This window comes from Anser anser (genome assembly GCF_964211835.1).
Source record: "Anser anser genome assembly, chromosome: 1".
NCBI classification, from domain to species: domain Eukaryota; kingdom Metazoa; phylum Chordata; class Aves; order Anseriformes; family Anatidae; genus Anser; species Anser anser.
This window is the reverse complement of record NC_139720.1, coordinates 156,153,076-156,178,702: the sequence shown is the minus strand read 5'-3', so window position 1 is coordinate 156,178,702 and position 25,627 is coordinate 156,153,076. Positions and strand designations below refer to the sequence as shown.

Sequence of the window (25,627 nt, the reverse complement as noted above, 5' to 3'; positions counted from 1 at the left end):
TATATCTCACCGTATGAGTGGCAGCACAAATCTGTTAGTGCTTCATAAATCTCATAAAGAGGCCCTTTTGTTGTCATCTTCCAGGTTCAGAGTTTGCCTGCCATCCATTTTAGGAGATTCTCATAAGGAGAGCTGCGTGAGTGGTAGGGGACACGAAGGCAGAACAAGCTTTAATGCTGTCTGTAGTGCCTTCCCTTGCTGATCAGCTTCTAAGTCCCTGCAGGAGAAGAGTGGGCTCTTTCTTCTTCCTCCTTCATCTTCCTCGTCCCCTTCAGCTACTGCTTTTCAAAGGCTGTGCAGCTTCTCAAACAGCTTTCAGATTTGCCAGCACAGCACTATAATTGAACTGGGCCAACTGAAGCGGGGGACGGGAGATCTTGTGTAACTCGGCTCTAATGAGGCTTTTGGTGCCAGGACATGAAACAGAAGTTAGTAAATTCTCTTGTTCAATGTAGGTGAAATACCTAACCCAGTCTGGAAACGTGTAGCCTAGCTGTGTTCATGTAACAGGAACACGTGCAATCAAGTGCAGCTCTCCAACGGGAAGTAAACCTTTGTCTTGTGGCTTCAGCAGGTGCTGCTTATAGATGATTCCTCACAACCCGGGGAGATGGGCATGAAAAAATGGGCTTCCCAGGGCTGTGCAATCTGCTGAAGACTCCTGGACCTGTAACATAAGATTTTGCCCCTATGATTCCAGCCAGAGATCTGGTTTAGCCTCGCATCCTACCTCTACCAGCAGCCAATAGTAATGCTCGGTGGGAAAAGTCTTAGTAAAGATAGCAATCCCTCCCAGCTTTTGGCAGGCTCCAGTTCAAGGACTTAGAGCACGAAAGTCATGTCTGCACCTTTGTTTAAGAGCTCTTGACAGACTTTCCTTTCTGAATTCATCAATCATGCACTAATCTGTTTTAAATTTCTGCCTTCACAACATGCTGTGACAATGAATTCTGCAAATAATTGTAGTGGGGGAAAAGTACCTCCTTCTCCTCTTGTTTAAAAACAAGTTGCCTGGTAAACTTCATTTTATACTGCCTAATTCACGTACCCTGAGACACGGTTTCCTATTTGTTTTCTCTGTAATACCATTCATGGTTTCATGACTGCCATCTCTCAGTGGTGTTCCCTGCAGTGCTGGGTGTCCCTGACCTGCTTGCTCCTGATGCTCCCTTTGCTCCCCAGCCAGCACTGAGCTTTGTGGTCTATGAGTGAGTCGTTCCTCACCTTAATTAATCTGTGGTGCCTCCAGGGTTTCCACTCACTGCATGGCTGTTACTTTGTGTTGTACGTGTATAAATACATGATGAATCTATCTGCAGCTCTTCACAGTTAATTCTCCTGATTCTGTAATCACCAACAAACTATCATCTTGCTGCTTGCTATATTTTCCATGCAAATAATGAATATATTGAGCAGCACAAATGCAAAACCAAGTCCATTGTGAAAACTGGCCACTTATTCATGCTCTGTTTCTTCTCATCTAACCAGTTGCTGATTTGCAGAAGGGCCTTCCATCTTATCCCATGACAGTTCAATTTCTTTAAAAGCCTGTGGTGAGAGACATTGTCAAATGTTTGTTAGAGATCCAAGCACACTATATCATACATACCACACTTACCCATATATGTCATGGGAAGTTTGTGAGGTATGGCTTCTTTTATAGCAGCCATGATAGCACTTCATCCATATATCGTATATGTTTGCATACCTGCTAATTCTGTTCTCACAGTTTCTGTCAATTTTCTTAGTATTGGTGTAAATCCATAGCTATTAGCCTGTAATTCCCTGGAGTCCTTTTATTGAGTTTGGCAGCACATCCTCACCTTTTTATCTCTCTCCCATTAAGGGCGTCTTAAAGACAAGCTAGGCAACATGGTCAGTAGTTCAGTGTTTGCATGTTCAAATTCCTTTAAAATATGTGGTTGAATAGCATCTAATTTGGTAGCCTGATGTTGGTTCTAAAGCCTAATCTGAAGATGCTGTATTTTAGAGATTGTCTTGCTCCTGTACAGCCTTCTTGCTCCTGCATGTACCTGGCATTTTCCTGAGTTTCATGACGGTGGTGGCCAATTTGCCTCCATCATCACTTTGACCAGCTTGAGCAGACCTTCCTTCTCCCTTCCCACCACCCCAGGTGCTTCCTAGATGTGAAACAGGAGCTTGAAACAAGGAGCTGCTGGAAAGCAGGAATATGCAACCATGTGGAAGCACCTTTCTACCTCAGTCCTGATGTATGCTGGCTTAAGTGGGTCCAGAAACCTTGGCAATATTTATAGATAGATAGATAGGTATCAGCTTTTATTGCTTGAATTATTTTCATGGAAGGTGAAGTTGAATGTAGATGCTTCCAGTCCTTATCACTGATCACAAATCTCAATTTCAGTTAAAATAAACTTACATAGATGAGCTTTTCCACAATTTTACGTAGATAATGGATTTATTTAGTATTTTAATACATACTTTTCTATTTCGGATTATGTTCATAACAAACAAGATTTTAATGCAACTATTCAAATGCGTAAGACAAATTAGGATCAGAGTGAGGGGAGAGATCTATTTATTGTTCGGAAGAGTTAATGTGCGTTTTGGTTTTGAAGCAGTTTGAAATTCAGTTTCATCCTCATTCTTGCAATTGAACTTCAATATTTGTAATGAAAATCCTCAATCATGTGCCATATCTATTTTGGATGTGAATCAGACTTATGCTCATGTCTCTAAGGGAATTCTGTTGCTTTTCTTGTTTTCACCCTGGAAAGGAAGACGTGATTCATTGTTCTAGTCCAAGGATATTTGACGTGATGCAGCAGTACTGTTTCTCCCGCTCTTACCTGTTTCTTTTTCCCCCTTCTTTCTTTGTGTGTAGATATTTTTTATTCTGCTTCAGTTTGTGCCTCCTCCCCTCCCTGTTTTCCTCTAATTGCTTTTTGCTCTGCCCATGCAGGATCCTGGCTCGTGTGTGAGATTTGCGCAACTGTTTTTATCTAGCTTTTCCCTTTTTCAATGGCTTCTGAATCAACTTCCCTCCCTTGAATCAATCGAGGTAATGAGGAGCGGTGTTGCTTAGCAATGCTGGGAAGCTGATACTGCTTGGGTGATGTGCGTGCTGCAACTGGGCTGAGCAAAAGAGGCTACCGGTCCTCTGCAGCCAGTGCAGGGAATAAAATCTTGTTTTCTACTGTTTTTAGTGTTCTTGCCATTAAGTGTGTTTGTTTTTTTGCCGTTAGTGTTGCTGAGTAGCAATTTTATGGACTTACAGATGTTCCTCCCCCCTTCTTCCTGATATTTCCAAATGTAAAAAAACTTCACGGCATGTAGAATCAAAATATACTCGGGATGGCACTCTGTAAAGAGTGGGTATCTAATTAACTGTCTTGAGATAGGTATGTTTTCCGTCTTCCTCCTCCACATGCCAGCAAAGCTGTTGTGAAAGTAGAGCTGAGCTTTACAGGATGTTTCAGTCCTCTAAAGCAGCAGAGACTAGCAGCCAATTTGGTGTATGTGGCAAAGGATTAAAAACAGGATGAATGTGATACCTTCAACCGCGTCAGAATATGGAATGGGTTATTTCAGCAGCTGATGTTAAGGGTGTGAATGGGGGTTATTAGCTTTGAAGTGTTTCTCTAAGATTCTCAACATCAACAATTTTCTCGAAAATTGTTGATGTTGAAATTATACATTTTCAGTGGATGGATTTTAGTCTCACTTCAAATGGCAAAAGAACTGTTTTTTCCACTGTTTTGTTGTGTTTTGCCAAGCCAAGGGAGTATACATAGAAAGGTTGATTTCTTTCTCTTTTCTCCTCTTTTTAATAAGCATTAGAAAAATTACATATAGGTGGATCAGACATCTTTGAGCCGCGGTTCTACCAGATGGTTGCTCTCATTCTTCACACAACTTTGAATAGCAGGGGATAACCCTTACTTAAGTCATGGGGTGGGGTTGATGTGGAGCTGGCATTTTCCTCTTTTGAACCAATCAGGTTACAAACCCAAGTTTTTACTCATAGTCTTGGGGGCACCGAGGGAGTGTCCCCCTGCCCTCCGTGAAGAAGCTGTGGATTCTGGCATCTTTTCTTTTTTTTGATGGCAATTCTGTTGCCTGCAGCTGTACAGCAGGTATAAAAACTTCCTCAGAACAAATCTGGGCGCTGAGGGTGCAACCACTGGTGCCAAAATACACCCAGAAGGGGATGGTGGTGGTGGGGAGGTTGTGCTCCAGAGGCCGGTCACCTCCAGTGGTGTTTATTAGGGCAGCACATGATTTCTTCCTAGGTTTTATACTGAGCACTTGGTCTCTTTGATCAGCTACTCCTACCCCACTCCACCGGCACTTTCCATGACTGAAGAATGTGTTCCCAGCTAGTTTGTTCGCTCCTGATTTAGACTATTTAATCCGTAGTATGCGCTCATTTATCCTTGTCTATAAGGAACAAAACATGGAGCTGCTGAGGGGATTTATAGCAGGTTCATTGCCATGGTTTCAGGCAGCCTCACATAGCCTAAAAATAGATACAGGAAAGAATATTCTCTTCCCTCCTCTCCCTCCCCCAGCTCTCTCACTAATTGGAATTTCCTTTTTTGTTTGTGTATTTTTGTTACGGATTCACTGACTCGCAGGTCAAGCAAATTTGTCTGATGTCGTGTTTGAACGAGGAGAGCTCGCTGTGGCACCCGCTGCAGTGGGGAGCGGCCGCCGCCATCGCGCGCCAAGGCCCTCGCCTCCTGCGGCTGCCTCTGGCACCGGGCAGTGGGGGCTCTGGCCGGCTTTATAGCTCTCTGCAAGATGGCACTGGGGTCCAGGCTGTTCAGGGACTGCCCTGGGGAAGCCCTCGAAATGGATCAGCTTGGATTTGTGCTGTGCCAGCAGAGGAAAGGCGCAAAGTAGGCGAGGGTGTGCCTTCGGTGCCAGCGCTGTGGCCTGCTCGGCTGTGGCGCATGGTGGCTGTCCTGCAGCTGGGGTCCTGCCACCAGCTGAAGGACCAGGGTGGTAACTATGGCAGAACCAGCTCTAAACCACCGCTTCCACCGGCGTTTGGTCTGGCTGTTGTTTGGTGGTGGTGGAAAAATGAAGGCAGAACGCAGTTTGGCACGTAGCGCGGTCTCTTCTGAGGTGTGCCGACTGGACTATTTTTATCTTTGGGTTGGGGAGCTGATTATTATATTTTTTTTCCCCTCTTCCACAGAGGTGTTGACTGTTTCTGTTAGCAGGAGGCCCAGATGCTTTTAGATCTCTCTCCCCAGACAGGAAGGGCACGGACTGGAATCACACCGATGCTGTGGATTTCCTGCATTGCTTCCTGTTGAACTCATGGGCCAAGAGCTAGGAGGGGACATACCGTGTTACAGGGCCCGTCTGCAGCGTGCAATTCCTGAGGTTCGCTGCATGCCTTCTTACGGTGGGAAGCAAGTAAATAGCCCCACAGCAGGCTTATCAACTCGTGTCTTTCAGTGACAGGTTTGGAGGCAGGGGGGAAAGCGTTGCGGGTTGAATTACAGAGTGGGGGAATCCTGCGTGGTCTCTCAGCAGGTTGTATGGCAAACAAGGTGTCGGTTTTTGCTTTTTCCTGAGCAAGGCTTTGACTTCGCCCAAGAGGAGCTGCGGTAAGTTTATTGATTTGCTTGTGTTGCCACTGGTGCTGGGCTTTTTTATTCTTCCTGCTGCTGCTTTTGTGGTCAGGGTGCCCTAACCTTTCTCTGTGGGGTCTAAACGTCTCTGTTTAGGGCTGATGTGATGTCAGGGTGTGAGTATGTTAGTGAATGGCTGCAGAGCATTGCTATTTCCTTCTCCTTTTGGCCTGTTATGTATAGGTTGCAAATACATCTGAATTTTCCCATGTTTCTGAACTGATCAGGGCTGTGACTTCTTTTCCCATATACTCTATTGGACAAAACTTGGGCATGTAAGAAGGTGGTTCAGGTGAGATAGGAGTGTGGATACTGGTTCTTCTCCAGTACTGGGCAGTATAAAGGTGTCAAAGACAACTTACTATTCAGAGGATGTTAAAACTCTTCCAGGAGAGTGCCTGTATGTAGGGGTAGAGGGTCAGCAACAGCCTGGTAGCTGAATATTTGATGTTTTGCTGTGAGGTCTTTCTGTTCCCTGCCTGCTGCATTGTGGTCAGTAGCTGCAAGGTGTGTCTGTGCTTTCCTGCACCTCTCTGTGGTATTCTGTAGTATTTATGGGCCTGACCTGGGCAGCTGGAGAGCAGGAGGAAAGCAGCCCCACAGAGGCAGGCACATGCCCTGGCCTCTTCCTCACAGCACAAGGGCAGAGGGTTTGGGGCTGGAGGCTCAGGGTGGCCGTGTTGTTCATGTTATTCTGAAGAATTGCACGTCTCTCCTTGGAGCAGAGAGGAGTTTGCCATCATTTCAAAGGATGCATGTGGAGATTTCCATCAAACACAGAGCTCCCCAGCCCAGCACAGGCCAGCCCAAGTTACAGAGCCAGGCCATGTTAGCGACCCTTTGACATTCTCATCCTGTTTGATGCTAGAGGGGAAATGTTGCCACACCTGTTTGGCGTTTTCACATTTTTTTAAGTGGACCTCCCTTCTGCTGCTGTAATGATTTAAACACCTGGAAATACTGTATGCCTGAGTTTGCATTAAATAAAGCAACCTGCTTGCACAGTAGATGATCACCTCTTTCCACTCCTATCTATTCAACACTTGTGTTTAAAACACTAGTATTTTACATCCACTTGTGTTCCCTCCAGCCCTTCCAGCCACTTCCTTGCTGCCAGACACCACTCCCTGCGCACTGGTGTGTGCCACGGGGAAATTGGGGTCAGGTTGCTGTGGGCATCTACAAGAGGAGAGAGGTTGAGGCGAAGGCAGTGTCAAAAGCATCAAGTTGTGTGCTGTTCGTTTTGTCTGGGTAATGAGCTGCTATTTAAAAGTAGATTGTTTACTTGTAGCCCATGTAGAAATCAGAGTATGCATATTCAGGAGGTATGAAAATTGAGGATACCGTTTTCTGGACTCTCAAGGTAGTGTCAGTCACGTCATTTGCTTTCGGTAATGTTCACTCAAGAAGTCAAGGCATCTTAATGCTTCAAATATAGTTATAGATTAAATACTGTTTAAAGATCACGATTAATATTGCAAAGCAAAAGGCCATAGTTAAAAGCTGTAATTCTCCCTTTTTGTGATTTCTGACACAATCTTTAATTCTTTAGTTGCGTTTTTCCCCCTCTCTTGATCTCCGTCTTGGTTTTGGGGTTTGATAGTTCTCCTGTAGCAATGCCCTGTTGTGTGTATTGCATTGTCTGTGAGAAAAGTCTAATTCTTCACCTTTTGCAGTTTGGAAGAGGAGGGTGGCTAAAGCTTCTACAGAGCTGGATTCAATTATTGACAGAGGTCCCTGTGTTGTTAGGAAGTAAATTAAACACCCAGAAAATGATTAAACTCTTGATAAAACCTGAGATTTGTGAGCTAATTTTCAGAAAGCCTCATGCTCCTGAATGCAGCCTGTAGTAAAAGGATCTGTAATAATATCTAAGGAAAGCTGCAGAATGTGAAATACTTGAAGAATGATTTCAGCCTCAGAGTCTCAGTTTGGGAATACAGAATTGGTGGATTTACCTTGGATTTCAGTCTGTCTGACCTAGATCAATAAACAGATTTAGACTTCAGACTCCCTCTGGGTCAGTATCTCCGTATCTGGAGGACCTGGCTTTTCTGTCTGTAATTCCCCATATATGAGGTATGGCTAATATCATTCTTTCCCATCTCACAAGGGTATCATGAAGTTAAAGTTAAGTACTTACTGAGACTAAAACAGCCTGCTATACAGAAAGTGCAGAAACTCGCTTGTTAAATTCTGTCTTAACAGCAGAGTGTGAGTAGTTAATAAGCTTTAATGATGGAGCAGGGAGGGAAGAATGAATACTGATTACCTTCCCCTTAATTGATGGTGCTATCCTGTACTGTGAATGAGGCAGAGTGGTCTTTGGCAGGGTCAGGGAGGGGAAATCTGTGCAGCTTAGGGCGTGCAAGAACAGGGACTTACGGTCTGATTGCATGCTTCAAACCAAACAATTTCCAATTCTTAACTCTTCCTTTAAGGCATGCAATTTTCTCTTACTTAAAGAAAAAAATGAAAATCCCTGCTGTTTAAAAATGAAGGCTCCCATTACAGTTGCAAACGTTATGTCCTCATGCAGGATTTCTGTCTCTCGTTTGAGCAAGGAGACTCGCATCCATGGTAGGTGGCTGTGCTCCCCCGTGGCTTCCCGCTGTGCCAGGAGGACACAGGAGCGTTCACCTCAGTTCCCACCTCTGGAAGCAAATGGCCTTAGACCTTTCTCCCAGGAGCATGTTTTTTTTCAGGCTCTCATCCCAGTCAGCTCCTTCGCCCCCTCGGATCTGGTGTGGGGAGGATGAGTGACCAGGTTTCCCCACGGAGCCTGCACCTGCACCAGTTGGGGCAACCACAAAAATCCAAAGATGTGACAGGCGCCTCTCTTCTCCGGTGGAGATGGGCATGGTCTGGTTGTCACCGGGGAAGCGTACGAAGTTCAAGCATACTCAGCAAGGAAAGGCTCATGGGAGATATTAGTTATGCACACTTCAGAGGTCCTTGTCTGCTGTGGGTATGCTCTATGCTACTATCGGATGCGGGCATAAAAGCTTCTTTCCGTGTTCAGCATAATCTAAAGTTACTCGAGAGGCAAGAGCCAAGAAAGGAATATGCGTACGTAATATTCTCACAGGGAAGAGCAATCCAATACCCAGTCTTCCTGCCCACGTAGCGCACCAACGTGACCCGCAGCGCTGCTTGCTGGTAGCTGCACCTTGGTGGTGTTGGAAGGCTTTTACTTAGGGGGAGGATCCGTCAAAATCTGTGTTACTTGCAACGTCCGTCTTTCTGCTTGGTCTTTCTCTGGGAACTTCTACATCGTAATATCTTAATTCAAAAAAAAAAAGAAAAGAATCTGAATCTTAAGCCTCTCTGTTACATTCAGATTGCAAAGACTGTTTTTGGCTGCTACTTCTGGCAATGTTTTAAGGAGGATGGTGCAGACCGATGGGCAGCTCTGGCAGTATTTCTGCTTTCTCTGCTTGCAAACGCTGCAAGGAAGAGAACAGAACAAGAGAATCGATGCTTTCCACTAGCCCCTTCAGTGGTAAAAAGTACAGATGCTACAGATAATGCCTCTTCACACTTCCAAGCAAGTAATTAGTTTTGAAAACTAACAGAATCCACAGGGACGTGATCTGCACTGAAACAGGTTTGCTGATAAAGGTATGATGTGTGGTTGAACAGGTGCGCCCTTCTCCTCCAGATCCTAAAATTTGCAATAACAGTGCTGTGCTTTGGAGTGACTTATGCCAGCTTTCATTGTGAAGTAAGTTATGGTGGGGAAAGGAGTTTATTTTGCAGACATAACATCACCTAATGGCATTTTTGGTCTGTCTTTTATGAAGAACAACCCTAGTCTCCACGATGCTTATACAATACTTATATTTTAGCTGGATATAAAGTGAGGACTTACCTGTGGCAGCAGTATATCTGTATCTCTGTCTCGTAGTATCTCTGATAGCTGTTCATGGAGTAAATGCAGTGTTATCAATTATCTAAAGACAGAGAGGTATTGTATCTTGAAAGATCAGGAGAGCTGTCGTCAGACAGAAAGGGACAGACAGTGTCTAGACGGCACTGCTCAGCACAGGTAGAGTTTCTCCTTGGCTCTTGTAGTGGTTATACTATTAGAGACAAAGAGAACTGAGACAGAAACCTAAGCAAGTTTGAAAGTTTGGTTTTAAGTTTTACAATTATTTCTGAAGGAAAAATAAAGACATCATTTTTGAACACTATAGGATATTTCAATTTAGATACTATACAGTCATGCCTCCTGGCCCGTTCATTATATGTCCACCAGGATGCCAATGAGTCTATTAAGTTGTTTTCCAAGCAGCAGTACATAAAGCAATTTATTTTTCCTGATGGTACGAGCATTTCTTACTGGGAGCTGGGTCATTACCATGTGCGGTGTTTTGTTGGTCAAGCATAATGAAGGCTTCTGGTAAAAGAATTATTAAAAAAAATAAAATCATTCTATATTCTATTATATTGAGCAGTTCTACAAACACAAAAAGGCTCTTTCAAGAACAAATGTTTAAATATTTAAAACGTGCAGGATTTTTTTTTCCTGTTTTTATAGTGGCTTGTATACCGAGCACACAATTGAGACCATAAGTATGTTTTTCCTGGTGGAAGACGATAGACTGTGTATATATAATAATTTTGTGGGAGTCTGATCACAAGCTCTGGGCAAAAAGGAAGTTAGTCAAGACCACTGTGGCTTCAACGTAACATGTTTGGGTAGGCATCTTCCCCGGGTGCATGGTGCTGAACGCGGGCGTCGTTGTCCTCTGCGGTTTCGAGCTGCTGGGCCATGGGGTGATTCTGTGTAGTGCATTGTGCATGGTGGTGAGCTCCCAAGCTTCTGCTCTGTCCTTGTGCCGTATATCGTCAGCACAACAAACTGTAACCTGTCTATTTCTCAGTAGGAGAAAGAACAAGGTGTTTGCATGCTGACCACAGCATCTTCGGCTCGTTGTCCATGTGCTCAGGGAAGGGGCAGAAGTTCCTCCGAGGGGCTGCCGAGTGCCCAGGTTGGGCTTCGGTTCCTGACAGCTCTCTGGAGGAGCCACTGAGAATACCTCTACTGTCTATTCGTACTTGGTTCAGAGAAATAATATTCCCCCCAAGCTGCCTATTTCTCAAAAACAGCACCGTATGAGATTTTCCCCCAACTGCTGAACAGTAGTATTACCGTAGTGTGTTATTTATTCTTTTGACATGTTTTTATTTCGTGCAAAAACGTTTGCGTTATACTTGAGGCTGGGTATGAGTTGCTGGATCCCTTTCAGAATTCTGTTAAATCTGGAAGGAAATCAGATTACTTTCTTCTACTATAAGCACATTCGGCTTGGCTTTCACACGAGGTGTTGTATGGGTGAGTGAGCCCAGAGCACTCCAGCTGGTGCAACAGCTTTATTTATGCAGAGTGATGGCATGAAAGGGTTTTGAAAAATGCTTTTAATGGTTTCAGGAGGGATTTGTATTACTGTTGAACCACCAGACTGCTTTAAGTTCTTACCCACTTCGCTTGTATTTTCAGCTGACAAACCGTGGGCTCTGGTGGTGACCCCCCGTTGATCAAGAAACTCCTCTAGCTGGGAACACAAAATAAAGAGAGGTTTTCTTAAGCTGTCTTTTGTATGTTCCTAGCATGTGCCATGTGGCAATAAAGCTCCCACAGCCCTTCTGTCCATAACAAGCTTTTTTACCATAGCTTTTTGCCCACATGGCAATGCTTCTGTACCTCAACTTTAAAAGGGTTTAGGTCTTCATGAAGTGGTAACGTGTACTTTGTCGCTTCTGCAACACATTATGTTATCAGGGAAGAACTAGCCGGGTGACTTCTACATGCATTTCATGCAGTCTATATTCCTATTTTTTAATGGATTTTTTAAAATTGCATTTTGTCACTTGTTAAAGCATATTGAAGTTTTACTTTTTCATAAGCTTTATTGGCAGAATTGGCACAAATAGTTATGCAAAATAGAAGGGGTGTCAATGAAATCAAATATACGTAGACGATACCAGCAGCTTGCAAATTCCTCCTAAGCATCATTTCTTACGCAGGCAATTGAAATGTAAGCAGGAAGGGTTTGGGCAATATTCAAACTATTGTTTAAAACATCTCCGAAAGCAGCTTGTGAATTTCATAGTAAAGAAGAAATATCATCCCCCCGTAGGGTAAAGCAGAAAAGATGTAGTCTGTTTGGGACAGTAAAGTGTGAGGAAAGTATTTTCAAAGAAAGATAGCGTTGAACTTCACATACAAGTAAGTCATAAACCACTTACAAGGTATGTAAGCAATCATACAATAAATGCAAAGCAAGAAGGCAATATTTCATTCAAATTTTACCCTGTCTAATAGTAAACCGAGTGTTTGTGTAGCAATACCTGCTGCTGGGCTGTTAAGGGATTCATGGCTCCAGGAGCTTGACTGGAGCTCCCCATTTTGCTTAGACTCAGTCACTGGTTTCAAAGGGAAAGCACAGTTGTTGGGGGAGAGTCACTAACTATCAGTTGGAGCTGATCGTTCCCATTGCTTAGCAGATGAGATGCTAATTTGCCTTCCAGGAATAGCCGGAATTACCTGTTTGTACAGTGCCTTGGAATTGGTGGTGTAAAAGCTGAAGAAAAACTTCAGAATTGTCTGTCTTGGTTTGAATGTGATATTAGCTTTCCTGACTGAAGTAAATAGTATCGATCAGTGGTACAAGGGTACGTGGTGAAGAATAAATAGTGGAAGCACGTCCCTAGTGCTTAGGGAATGGTCGCAGCTAGTCCCACGAGTAACTTGGGTGAAGAGTTTTCTGAGGAGTTCCTTTAGGGGGATGAGCTTCACTTAAGGTAATTGCTCACATACATATATATATGCATATGTATATACGGCTTTGCTTGTGTGAGATGCAGGGGAAAAAAAAACATGTTCCTTGCCTGCAAGAACTTTCTAATGCAAGGTTGTCTGGAAAGTGGAGCACAGGGAGTCAGTATATTTACTGCCTTGTTAATGTTGTTGACAGTCATCAAAAATAATTCTAGTTGTTCCTTTTTTTCCTTTAAATACTATTTGCAGACTAGACTGGCTTGAATCACAGAGCAATCTGTATTTATGCTTAAGGGATGAGATTTTTCAGAGACAATTGCAAAAGCATACAGAAATGTATTACTGCACTTGTTGATAGATCTACTGACAGGTGTGTAGTTGAGGAAAAAGATAGCGTACATCAGATTTGTGCAGGATGGGACTGCTCTTTGCTGACATCTGGCAGAAGATCTGGAATCTGGGACAGCTGCTAGCGCCACAGAATTGCAAACAGCTTGAGGACCTGAATGTAATGAAGATAAATGAGCCCGAGCGGGAAGCTGAATGGCTCTAGAGGTAGGAGTAGTAATGAACGTGGGTACTCTGAATGCACAGAGTACAGACAGGCTTGCAAGAGGTGTTTTTAATGCTGCGTGTTGTCCTGTACATACATATACATTCATTATTCTGGTTTTCAGGCTACGTTACTGGTGTGCTGAGTGGTTTGAGCTTTTGTAAAGCCATTTATCCCTTTTGTAAAGTTTCCGTGTTCCTTGACCCAGTTTCTATGGTGTAGTCATGTAGATGGACAGACTAAGTGCTCTGGTTGGTAGTGCTATCCAGTCCACTTACTTGGTAACACCAAGTTAGCTAGAATACAAAAGCAATGCCAAATTCTGGGACTAGTAACGCAGTAGCTAATGGCTGACCAGCAGCTCTGTGCCATTGTGTTAGGGTCTGGGAATTTGACATTGGTTTCATATTCTAGCTAATTTGGTATGATCAAGCAAAACAGTGAGATGTAGAGATTTCAGAGTCTGACCAACAGGGGTAACTTTATGGGCTGTCTTTATTTTCATGACAAGTGATGAATTTTATTCTCTTATAGATACTCTGCCTTATTTAAGGGCTTTCCTTATTGCTGCAGATCTTAGTAAGTCTGCAGAATGCTAGAATATCCAGTTCTGAGGCCCGCAAAAAGTAGACAGCCATGGTGGTTTCTTGGACAGGCAGGTATTAAGAGATTGATTTTTCTGTGTCTTTAGGGGCTGGAATAATAAAATAATAAATTAATAAATCCATGTTTAAAAACTAAACCCAGTTTAGGAGCTCACTCACCATCCTGTCATCCTGTTCTTTGCTGCCTGTACAGGGGACTAAACATGAGCCTGTAGTGCTGATCTTCTGTACCATAGATCACCTAGAAGCTCCCTGCTTCTGACTTCATGAAACAATCATCATTTAGAATGTTTTTTTTTTTTTTTTTTCTTTTAAATCCCAGAAAATAGTCCAATGGAACAGGAGAACCAGCTTTTTAATAATATTTCTTTCTCTATCTGAGCATTGTGGATGTGAGCAGGAGCAGACAGCAGTCAGAACAGGAATCCAGAAACCACCTTCTGTTTACAACATTTCCTTTAGAAGCTGAGCAACTAAACTTACCCTGCACCTGTGCCTGTGCTACTGCCCTTCAAGCTTGAACTACTTTTCTATTACAAGCTTTTGGTATCACATTTCTTTGCTTCCACAAAAATGCAGGTCCATTAGCCTAATGAAAATTTTCTGGATTTAAGTCAGATTTCTAATGTATATTTTTCTTTGTCAGGGTCTTTGTGTAATTTCAGGTGTGTATGATGTTCTGTGCAGAATAATGTGAAGCATGAACATTTTTTTAATGAGGCAGCTGTTTGTAGTTTTCAGTAGTTCCTTAAGAAAATTGGACTTTAAAGATAAGATTTTCCAAGAAATCTTTTGATATTCTCCCATGAGAAACTGCCAAAGACTCATAATATGATGGTGACTTTAAAGCTTTTGAAAAAATCCTCTCTTCTCTGTTGCAGACTTCTCCTTCCTACCAAACGTGTTCTGTGTTTTAAAAAGGATAAATCTGTCATGTTCAGGCATTCCAACACGGATGTCCCACTTGAGGACCGGTGACTCCCACTCAAGAACCAAATTTTGATCATTATTGTTTGCCTTGAACATAGCTGATTCAGTTGTTTCAGTTGGCATGACTCGAAAATTTGCCATTTATTGCTCTGATGGCCAGCCATTAGCATTGTGGCTGTTAGAAAATGACAGAATGGGTGAGGCTGGAAGGGACCTCTGGAGGCCATCTGGTCCAACCCCTGCTCCAGCAGGGCCACCCAGAGCAGGTCACCCAGGACCAGGTCCAGGCAGATTTTGAAGATCTCCAAGGAGGAGACTCCACAACCTCAACTGGGCTCCATCATTCGCACAGCACAGAAGTGCTGCCCAATGGTCAGAGGGAGCCTCCTGTGTTCCAGTTTGTGCCCATTGCCTTTCGTCCTGGCACTGGGCACCACCAAAAAGATCTTCTGTCCTCTTTGCATCCTCCCTTCAGGGACTTACAGACATGGATGAGATTCCCCCCGAGCCTCCTCTTCTCTAGGCTAAAAAGTCCCAAGGTTTCTCAGCCTTTCCTCATAGGGGAGGCGCTCAAGTCTCTGTGTCACCATCTTTGTGGCCCTCTGTTGGACTCTTTCCAGTATGTCCATGTCTCTTTTGCACTGGGCGGTGCCCAGAACTGGACACGGTACTATAGGTATGGCCTCATGAATGTTGAGTACAGGGTGGTCCCCATCACGTGCTGGGGCCTGGGGTTGTTCTTCCCCAGCTGCAGGACTCTGTCATTCTGCTTGTTGAACTGGATGAGATTCTTGTCAGCCCACCTCTCCAGCCTGTCGAGGTCCCTCTGGATGGCTGCATGGCCCTCTGGTGAGCCAGCCACTCACCCCAGTTTTGTGGCATCTGCAAGTTTACTGAGGGTGCACTCTACCCCATCGTCCAGATCCTTAGTGAAGATATTCAACAGGATTGGACCCAGTTTTGACCCTTGGGATACACAGCTCGTTACTAGCCTCCAACAAGACTTTGGGCTGCTGACCACTACTCTCTGGGCCCAGCTGTTCAGCCAGATTTCAATCCACAGTTTTTGACTCGGGGGTCACCTTACATCAGTGGTACACCTGGTGCAGATGAACTCTCACTATATTTGCTTAGTTTGTCTGCCATGGAATTGTGAAAATTAATTGGGATAACGTTTCACAAAATACAAAAACCTGAGACATATTGGCCCTGCATCCGTTCCTCATCATTTCAGACTAAATTCAATTTCTGTCTTCCTGTTCCACTTTGCTTGTTATTTTATTATTATCCCTTTTAAAATACGGATCCAAGAAACTTGCTTTCCTATTTGATATTTATGGTCATTCTGGTACATTAATGAAAATGTGGCTTTCTTGGCAATTTTTCCTGAGGGTATAGAATTTTCCCTTACTGAAGACAGTACGGATCCATTACGTGTGTTTTGTCATACATTTTTGCCTACTTTGTTGTCCAAGGGAGGGAAAAGGAAATAGGAAGAATCGGTGCATCATACGAAAAGCGGTTGATGAATTGGCCTCTGCAGCGGAGCAGCTGAGGTTCAGACACGTCCTGCTACCTCTGCTGTGCAGGCATTAATGTCTGGTGCAGGGCTGGACAGGCCTTTGGGAGCAGTGGCATCGTCACCTTCTCTCACAGAGCCCTCCACGTTCAACCTGTGCATATCATCCTGTCTTTCCTCATAACTGACTTATTTGACTTATTAATTTTTTTTTGGTGTCAAATTCTGTGTTTTTCTGCAAGATGAAGGTGCTTAGAACTGAGGAAGAATACTTTACGGTAGTATTTCCATATAATCCTCTCTGCAGCTGAGGCTTTCCAAAAATTTTACAGAAAGCTGAGCCCTACGAGCCCATGCTGGTAGGCTGCCTGGATCGCCCCTTTTTTTCTTTGCTGCTCCACATTCATTATGCCTTGGCAGGTCTGTTTCAAATTTGTTCTTTTCTAGTTCTCTGGTGCCTTCTTAGTTCTTACTAAGAGTTTATAAGTCTTTGAGACAGTTTGAGTCGTCTCATCTGGTATTATATTGACTACATTAATTTCTTTCAGACGTCTCGTTACCGCCTGATCTGGGAGATGGTGGGCCGGCTTCTGAGAGGCCTGGACTGCTCCTCCGGCCTTGCCGCTGCTCCGCTCAGTAGCCTTTAAGGCCAGTCATGCCATCCCACTGGGCCTGCTTTCCCCACCTTTAAAGGGGGAATAATGAACAGTGTGCTTCCTTCTGTTGTGTGCTTTGAAAGCGTGCCGTAACAAAACAGAAGTGGAAAGGCCTCCACACCTGGTGAGACGCTCCCCCAGCAACAGGAGCCTTCAGGCTTCAGGAGCTTTTTGCATCAAGTGTCCAACCTCCTTGTCTCACAGAAACGCAGAGTAATTAACAGATTAGATTAGCGAATATTCCAACGGGAGTTCTGCTCGTGTTTCAAACACTGGCTTATTTCTTCTTTTATTTATTCAGTATTTCATAATTTGTTGTAACCTTTTGTTCTCCCCACCAAGACAAAAAGGTGTTGCTTCTACTCCTAGGTCCCGTTAGAGTACTGCTAAGTCAGTTTAATTGGTTTTTCTTCCTGCCAAAGAAAAATATGTGGAAACATTATTTGGCCTGAGCCTTTCAAATGCTATAAAATGCACCTGTTCAGGCACAGTTTTGAACACCGAGAACCGCAATGACATTAAGCTGAGCCCCATCTTGGCCTTCGTCCAGCTACTGCGTGAGTGTGCAAAGAACTTAAAATTTTCATCTGACCACGCAGTATCTGTGTAACTGGATTGTTAATGTGTGGTTTGGACTAAAACACGCTTACTAATTTATCTGATGGCATTTGTACCTTTTTGTAGTTGATGCCCTCCAGGTGTTTCAGGTAGAGTTATGTGAGATGGCTTGACACAATCTGCTGGCCTGCCAGCACCTGCAAGAAACACTGGCTGGGCTTAGCTCACCCTGGCCTTAGATTTGCCAGCACACCACGAGTGGATTTAATTTGCCAGCCCAGCAAAGAACAAAACACTGAATTATTTTCTTTTGGATTAGCAAGGTATATTGGCTCAGCGAAGGATCCGAGGAGGGTGAGAGTGTATTTATAATTCTCCATCCTCTGTCCAAACCTAAGCCTCATTGTGACAGACATTAGGTATCCTATTCCCCCCTCAGGTTTGCTTAATATTTGCTTACTACTGTTCTCTTACATTCTGTGACCTTCTTGGTCATCTAGATCAAAGTGATTTGTGGAAAGGTATGCAGTTTGCCAGATGTGCTGCATTATTTTAGAGCGGGTAATTGTAAGTTTGAAGGCCGCTTTTATGTAAAAGCGTAATAAATACATTGTGCCCATGTTACAACAGCACCATAGTGAGTGAGGCTAGCATCATACATACAAAAAGTAATGTCCAATATGGCATGCTGATGTTTAGAGACAGAGAGAAAGAAAAAAAAAAAAAAAAGGAAAGGTCTGCTTTTAATTTGCAAGTAGCAGATACAAGTGATCATCGTGGCCAATACTTCTTAGGTCTTTGCTTCCAGTGTGAAATGTGCATATGTAACTGAATGGTTCAATATATATTACAAGAGTTTCTATATTACTCGCTGTTAATAATAATAATAATAATAAACCTCTCAGCTGTGTATGTGGAGTGGTTTGGCTTGTACTTTTCCTCCATGTTTCTTTTGGCTCCTAACTTCATGTCTTTTTTCCTTATTTCACTAAGTTTATTGGCCTGTCTGAATGTGTGTGTGGGCCACTGGATCATCTAATCAGAAGAACATTCACAGAAAGGTTTGAGCTCCATAATAATTCCTTATGTTGAATATTTAATGGTATCTCTTGAATTGCGCTGGATTGATTCCTACATTTTGGAACTGATAAGTAGAACAGCTTTCCTCTTTGTCCACTTTAAATGTCTGTACCTAGCCCAGCAATTTGCTACTCCTAGCAATTGTAGAGGTCCTTTCTTCAGTACTGGTGCTGTCTGTGGCATATGGTGGCTTTAGGAGAGCTCTTAAAACAGCTTTTGAATTAACAGTATTTGCATCTAGTCGCATTTCCAGTGTTTAAAAGTTCCTGTGTACTTAAATGCCAGGAAAATCAAGTTTATTTGTGAGTTTATTTGTAAGAGTGTTGCTATATAGCTCTCTCTCTTTTCTTCCTGGAATTCCTGCCTCCAACTGCAGTTTTCTTGTTGACACTTCTTGTCTCATAAAAGGTTTCAATTTAATTAATTTTAAAGAATAAAATCAATTGAATCGATTCCATTTACGTTTTAGATCACAATGCCAATTGATGAAAATTTATGAAGTGCATTTGCCTCTCATTAGTATTTGGCTTGTGCTTGGCTGGGTTTCACTAGCATCTCTTCAACCCCGATGAGTAGGATAGTGCTGTTTCATTGCAAAACTCGCTGGTTCGCCACGTTTAGCTGTACTCGCTGTTGTCCTCTGGGGAAGCTTCTAGGTTTCCTGCTGGTTTTTGTTCTCCTTCACTTGTGCCTATTGAGTTGAGATGTAGAGGTGTGTGGTCCCTGATTTTTCATTCCCTGCTCTCTCAGCTAATGCTTTTTTCTTTTAATCAAAGTACTGTTTTAAAAAATTTTCACTCCGAGCTACTCTCTGCATTAAAGGTCTGTGGGAACAGATTGGTCAGGAAATGGAAGAGTGATGTGCAGTAAATAGTATAGCCCGCCAAAGACAGGATTGTTTTTATTCCCTCCTTATAGTATCTTATTACATGGCACTGGTCTTTATAGTATACGGTAGAACTGGTGAGACATTTCACTAGTACATAGGCTGTATTGTGCTCTCTGTTTTTCCCATAGGCTTCTCAATAATTTTAACCTCAGAGTAAAAGCCAGGCTGTGATTGGCAGTACTATTCTTATAGCTCTGTTCAGCTGGAAAGTTACATTTCCATTCTTTCTGTGTGCTACATGTTTTTTTAATGGTCATTGATCAGCATATAAAAGTCACGGGGAATGGAAATGCAGTTACCAAGAAAGACAAATAGACAGTAGCAGCAGGTTTCATCAGAAATCCAGCTAGAATGTCAGATGTGGAAAAAAAAAAAAAGGAATAAAATTCTGGTATGATGTGTAACAGTTGACAAGTAAAACTAATGATCCTTGAATTAAAAAAGAAGGTTCAAAGCTGTGCCAGTTAATGAAAAATCACACTGAATCACTGTTGCAGCTCTGCTCTCTTTTTTAGGATAGAATATTTATTTAGCAGGAAACGCTGTGTAAGGCAGTGCGAAAGCTGCATGGAAACAAAATTAGCAAGCCAGTTTCTGAGGTTTCTTTCCATGGATACGAAGAAGACTTCCCTATTCAGTGAGCTGTGCTGGCGAGCTGGTACAGGTGGAGCCTTCCCTTAGCATGGTGGGGAAGGAGCATGCCCTGGGGTTCCCATGCCCCTTACAGGGCTCCATGAGAAGCCAGGTTTGCCTGTGCTGGGAAGCCTTGCTTTTCCCAACCAGTGATGTTATTCTGGCTTTTTCTGGACTTCCTATGGCCTGTTCTCACAGTCCTTGACCCGCCAGTGGGACTGTGTCAGGCTCCACATTCTACAGCACATCTGGTCCCCAAAGGAAACCAAATATTGAGGCCATTTAATTGGGGTCATCTTATACCCCTTCAGCTCTCATGCTTCACAGAGCCTTCAGCACACTGGCAGCTGCGAAAGGGCCAGGGAAGGTTGGAAGGAGCAAAGGAGAAAGTGCTGATAAGGCCAGGAGGGGATGATGGCTGGCAGGTGGTGAGTTGCCCCACCTGCTTTTCTCATCTTCCACCCATCTCTGGGAGTCTTGGGTTTGGCTGCTAACAGCCTAATTTGTAAGTACATAAAATTAGCAATAACCCATTTAGATCTGGGTTGTGTCATGGTCTGTTTCCAAAGTGGTCATGTTTTGTTTTTCAAGAGGAATGGAATATTATTCTTTTCTCATTGTGCAGTACTCCAACTGGTCTGTCTTCCTTACCCTAGCAGGTGATTAGCCTCTGCATTTTAAAAATTGTAAAGTTCGCCTCGTTTTCCTGCCTTCATATGATATAAAATATATATAATATATATATGTTCATAATAGTATTACTTTGTGTTAAGGATCACGATGTGGTAGTTTACCAGTTGTAAGTATATTATGTGCAACAACTCCTACTTATTAGTGATACAGTCTTCTTTGCCTTTATTCCCTTTTCAGATATAAGAAACGTGTTTCTCTAAACATGGGTGAAACAGAGCAGAGACCAACAGCAGGATCCCGGTTGGGAGCTCAGGAGAACGCTGGGATCAGTACCTTGGAGCATGGACAGAAACCACCTATGACGCCTCCGGGAAAACTTGTCTCCATCAAGATTCAGATGCTGGATGACACGCAAGAAACTTTTGATGTTCCGGTAAGGGTGTGGGCGTCGGGGTGGCTAAAGATTGTTGAGGCATTTCTAAAAATGCATGGTTTTAAACCAGTTCTCTTTATATCTCAGCTCTGTGATTCTTTGGCTAATGAATTCATGTTGCAGGGAAAAGGGCTGTTATATCAAAGGTAAATATATGATGGTGCAATAGAATTAGTTTCTGCTTGAACAGCTTCAAAAGAGATGAAAGGAGATGAAAGTTTTTGGTGTTTTTTCCCCCTCACATATTATATCAGTGGTTTCCTCTGCTTTCTGAACGTTTTATATATTTCTGTGGTGCTCTTTTGCTCTTGATCTAATAAACATAACACTACACAGATGATTTTTTTATCCCTCTGGCAGGTCCTCAGAGTGGTAACTTGAAATCATCAAAGTTTTCACCAGTTTATCACTCTTAAAGACACCAAGTTCTCACACATGCACTGAGTGCAAGGGAAGAATCAAAGCAATCCCATCTAAAGTTTCTCTGTACAGTCAGTGCACACTGATATTAATCTAGGTTTGTACTTGCCAAGTAAGCAAACGGTTACTACTGCTTGTGTGTGTGTGTATGTGTGATCAGAAGAATTAGTTTGAATTAGTTTTGATACAAAGAACAATAATGTTTTATACTATCTGGCTGTTAGTAATTTTGATGTGCCACACTTAGGTGATTAACACTTGAGGTTGTTGAACACTGTTACTGTTATGAAAGGGTACTGGAATGTATATTTTTCAGAGTTCTTGAGGTTCATTGAATAGGAAACTGGAAACCTGAGTTCAAATTTCATCCTTTGTTACATGCATTTTAGGTCACCATGGTAACTTCCATGCCTTCATTGGCTCAATTTTCCCTTCTGTGAAATGGGGGGTAACCAGTGAGATAGGTTGATCTCACTCAATGTATACTGTATAAAATGTTACTGTATAAAATTGCTTGTGGCAACTAGTAAAATATTATCCCTGTGTTAAAGTGGAAATGATTAGGAAAATGCACATAAAAAAGAATTTTCACTTGTTCATAACATGTTTTTCTGTTTGTTTTGTGTGTACACATAACGCTTTTCAGTTTGCTCTTTGCTGCTGTTTGTGACCTGACTAGAATTGTGTGTGCAGTCCCAGAATTACTAGAAGCAGGAAGAAAGTCCTCTAGACTCTTAAACTGAATTGTTATGAAGTTGAAATACTTACCTATGCAGCAGCTTGTCATGGTTTTGCGCCCTTCAGAATGCCTATCAAGTATCTACAGTGAACAGAATGAAGTTAGCAGTCTTTGGGTATGCGTCACTATCCAAAAATACAGTTCTAGTTTAAAGTATCAGATATGAAACTTGTGCTGCTTATCATGTGTAGTACTAATGTCCCTATTATCCCAGAGATAATATTTTCTTTTCACAGCTGCTAAAAGCTCCTAAAACTCTTTGAAAATGGTGCATTGAGAGTCCAATTGGTTTTAAAATCAAATCTTGTGAAATTTGCTGTGTTCTTTGATTAAAAAGTGTTTTGGAGCAGATTTCTAAAGCCTTTTGTCTTCAAGTTATGCATAGTCAGATGGAACAATACTCATATTTTTCAGTCTCCCCTAAAAGGCATCAAATTTTTAGGCCGATCTGACAGAACTAAAAAAACTCTTAATACATGCAAATTGAGGTGTTTATTCATGCTGGAAAACCCATGTTCCCATTTATAAGTGTGCTGGTTTTAGCCAGACTGGTGCAGTATACACAGAAGAAAGTAAGTGACACCATTTCAGCAAAATATTTTAGGAGCAGCAAGTATGGCTGTGGGCAGAAGATGTAAAACATATATGCCTAAGCACATCTGTAGGCTTGATTTTCAGTGGAGAAGTAAAAGCTTTTTGCATGACTGAGGGTCTGAAACCACTCTTTCCAAAACTTCAGCTCCTGGCAGCCACAATTATGAAAAAAACCCTTCAAAATATGATATAAGTACAAACCGAGAAGGTATTGTGTTTCTCACAGTTTCAGGAATTTTGCTCAACGTTCTTTTCTGCATTAGCAAATGGGCCAAACTTTGAGTGGTTTTATTGCTGCCTATTCTGTACCTTGTAGGATGGTAAAAAGTGTAAGTTGTATCACTTTACTGTTTGCTCATGAGCTCTGTGCAGAAATAGGAACAGATACTGGTGCTGCGCTATTCCTTCCTCATTTCTGAGAAAGAAATAAAATAATTGGGACTATCCATCTGCCTAGTCCTCCTTCCTTGCTGCTCCTAGAACTTCTTTTGATGTAGGTTCAGCCTACCCGTTAGCTAACACTGCAAAAAGGTCTTAGGCTGTGGGATGTTTTTATCGTCTTGTCTTTTTTTTTTAATTGTCTTCCAGGGGACAAGACTCAACCCCCTTGCACTTAAACAACCCCCTTCCTCCCACCATATGCAAACGACCTGTTTTTATGAGCGCAAACTCCTTGAGATTTCTGTGTCTGCTCTGTATGACAAAACAGCAGAAAAGGATGACCTACTTCCAGTCCTCCCCACCAACGTTCCTGCTCTTTGGGCTGGTTAAAAGTGATGTAACTCTGGTATCATTTCTTCTTCGCCAAGGAGAAGTTCTGACCAACTTTTGGCATTAAAAGGAAGAGGTCCCCATAGCTTCATATGAGTCTGTAAATTATATTTTTTGTCAAAAACACCCGTAAAGTGTATGGAGAGAGTGGAGAGATGTGTGGGAGACCTGAAAAACAGAAGCCCTCTGAAGGCCTTTCCATCAAGCTTTGCAAATGCAATACTGTGAAAGGAAGGGTATGTAAGAAAACTGTTATATTCTGTCTTGTTGAGAAAATATATAATTGCTGAATATCCAAAAATTCCTACACTTCAAAAAGCCAGTAAAACATTGAATAGATAATCCTGGATTACACATCTGCACATCTAGTTTTCATTGCCAGCCCAATTAGCTGTTCGCATGAATCTTTTTCAGGCAAATACAGATGCTTGAAGGGAGACACAGGAAGAGTAGGCACTGCTTCCCCCTCAAAAACAAACAAACAAACAAAAAAACCCTTGATATTTACTGTCTTTAACGTGAAAGGGAAATAAAAAAATTGTCATCAATCATCAGTCATAGTCTTTTCAAGCAGTTTTTTTGTGTTCTGCTATGAGAAGATAAAGTGTGTAGAATATCCTCCCCCCTCCGAAGTTATTCAGCTTTTTATGACTAAATTTCTGTACCTTTCGTTTGATTCTGTCCTGAGCTCTCAGACAAGAGCTGGCTTCAGCTGCAGTTACAGGTGGTCAGTGCCTGAACATCAGGGCACAAGTTCAAAGTTAATACCAACAGCACTCACAGCTGTTGGCCGTGGCGTTGGCTGTATGGAAAGGTTGCATGCAAATGTGTAATTGATTTTTGTTCCTTGCTTTTTTCTTCCAAATATAACTTCCAGTTTGGCTATGTTCGCTGAAGAAGAAGTTAGATATGCTAAGTGGAAGACCACAGAGGTCCAAAATAGACCAGTCTCTTTCAGCTAACATTCAGTTGAGTTATGGCTATGCGATAGAAATGCAGTCCTTTTCTGCTAGGTAAGAGAACAACAGCTTTAACAAAAAATGACTAATGTGAGGGAGGAAGCATATTTTTTCACATTTGTACACATAATGATAATAAATAGATCGGGAACATTTTGAAAGGCTGACACTTCAACCGTATGACTTAGGTAATGCAACACTGCCAGTTACAAGTTGTGTATTATACAGGAGAGGTTGGACTGTACGAGTTTCAGTTAGTTTGAAGAGAATGGGGTTAATTGTATAAAACCATAGCAAAACTAATGGATTTCATGTGTTAGTTTTTATCCAGTCTCTCCTGTAGATTCAAAGCAGTTTAAGTCGAAAAGAAAGTAAGTTTCTAAGGACAGGAAAAAGAGCTGATGGTTGCATTTACTGGAGATCATTCTGGGGGAATAATCCCTTAATGTTTATACCGCTGTGCAATTTATACTATGTTTATTTCTATAGTTGTTTCAATGACAGAAATAATCTGCTCGAAAACTGTTCCTAAGCGGGAAGAGTCAGTGCTGTTCCTTTCCAGGTAACGCCAAAGGCTTGACTGATTCTCACGTTAGGCTGCTGTGATGACTCTGACTCAGACCAGGTTTAACCATGACTGACAGGATGCCTGTCAGTGATCATATCCGCATCCGGGGGTGAATGATGCTGATTTGACTGGAATGATACTACTGATACTAAATGGAAAGTCAGAGCTGTTTCTCTCCCATTAGCTTCAAAGCTGAGATCAAAGTATAACACAGGAGGTAAGGATTCTTCTTTCAATTAGGCTCTGGTCTCTTTAATTAAAAACAAACCCAAGTCATCTTTATTGTGTCTGGAAGAAAATAGTTGCTGCCTTTTTGCGGCTGTCTTTTGGAAAGACCAAAACATGCTTGCCTGTCAGATTACCCCAGTTTATTAAACATCTGTTTTCTGTCTCGTGTAAACCTTCTTTCCCTCTGGAAGTGTTCAAGCTTTGTGAAATATGCAGGCTTGGGAAATGTCATTCGCTTTGAGGGATTAACACCTGGTTCCTTAAGCGACAGGAGTCTTTTAATAGAAAGCAGAGTGAGGGTGTAATCCTTAGTAAACATCAGCTGTAAACATTTCATTTCAATTTGCTTTTCTCTCAGAAGAGAAAGACTTCCTCATCTCTGGAATATCTGAGAATAAAGACCAAATGGTCTTTAAAAAAAGCATTTATCTTCTACTCAAGTTCAGATGTT

At 42.4% G+C, this 25,627-nt stretch overlaps 1 protein-coding gene across 10 annotated transcripts in view; it reads left to right on the top strand.

Annotated features, from left to right (window-relative positions):
* The window catches only part of FARP1 (FERM, ARH/RhoGEF and pleckstrin domain protein 1), a 224,700-nt gene that overhangs the window by 21,239 nt on the left and 177,834 nt on the right, over positions 1-25,627 (top strand). For 4 of the 10 annotated variants that reach the window (XM_083851713.1, XM_083851712.1, XM_083851711.1 and 1 more), the window contains exons 1-2: positions 20,350-20,490; positions 20,702-20,897. In XM_083851713.1, the coding sequence (XP_083707839.1) occupies positions 20,384-20,490; positions 20,702-20,897 (303 nt within the window). In that variant the 5' untranslated portion in view covers positions 20,350-20,383. The other 6 variants (XM_083851708.1, XM_083851718.1, XM_083851715.1 and 3 more) reach the window with 3 other exon arrangements.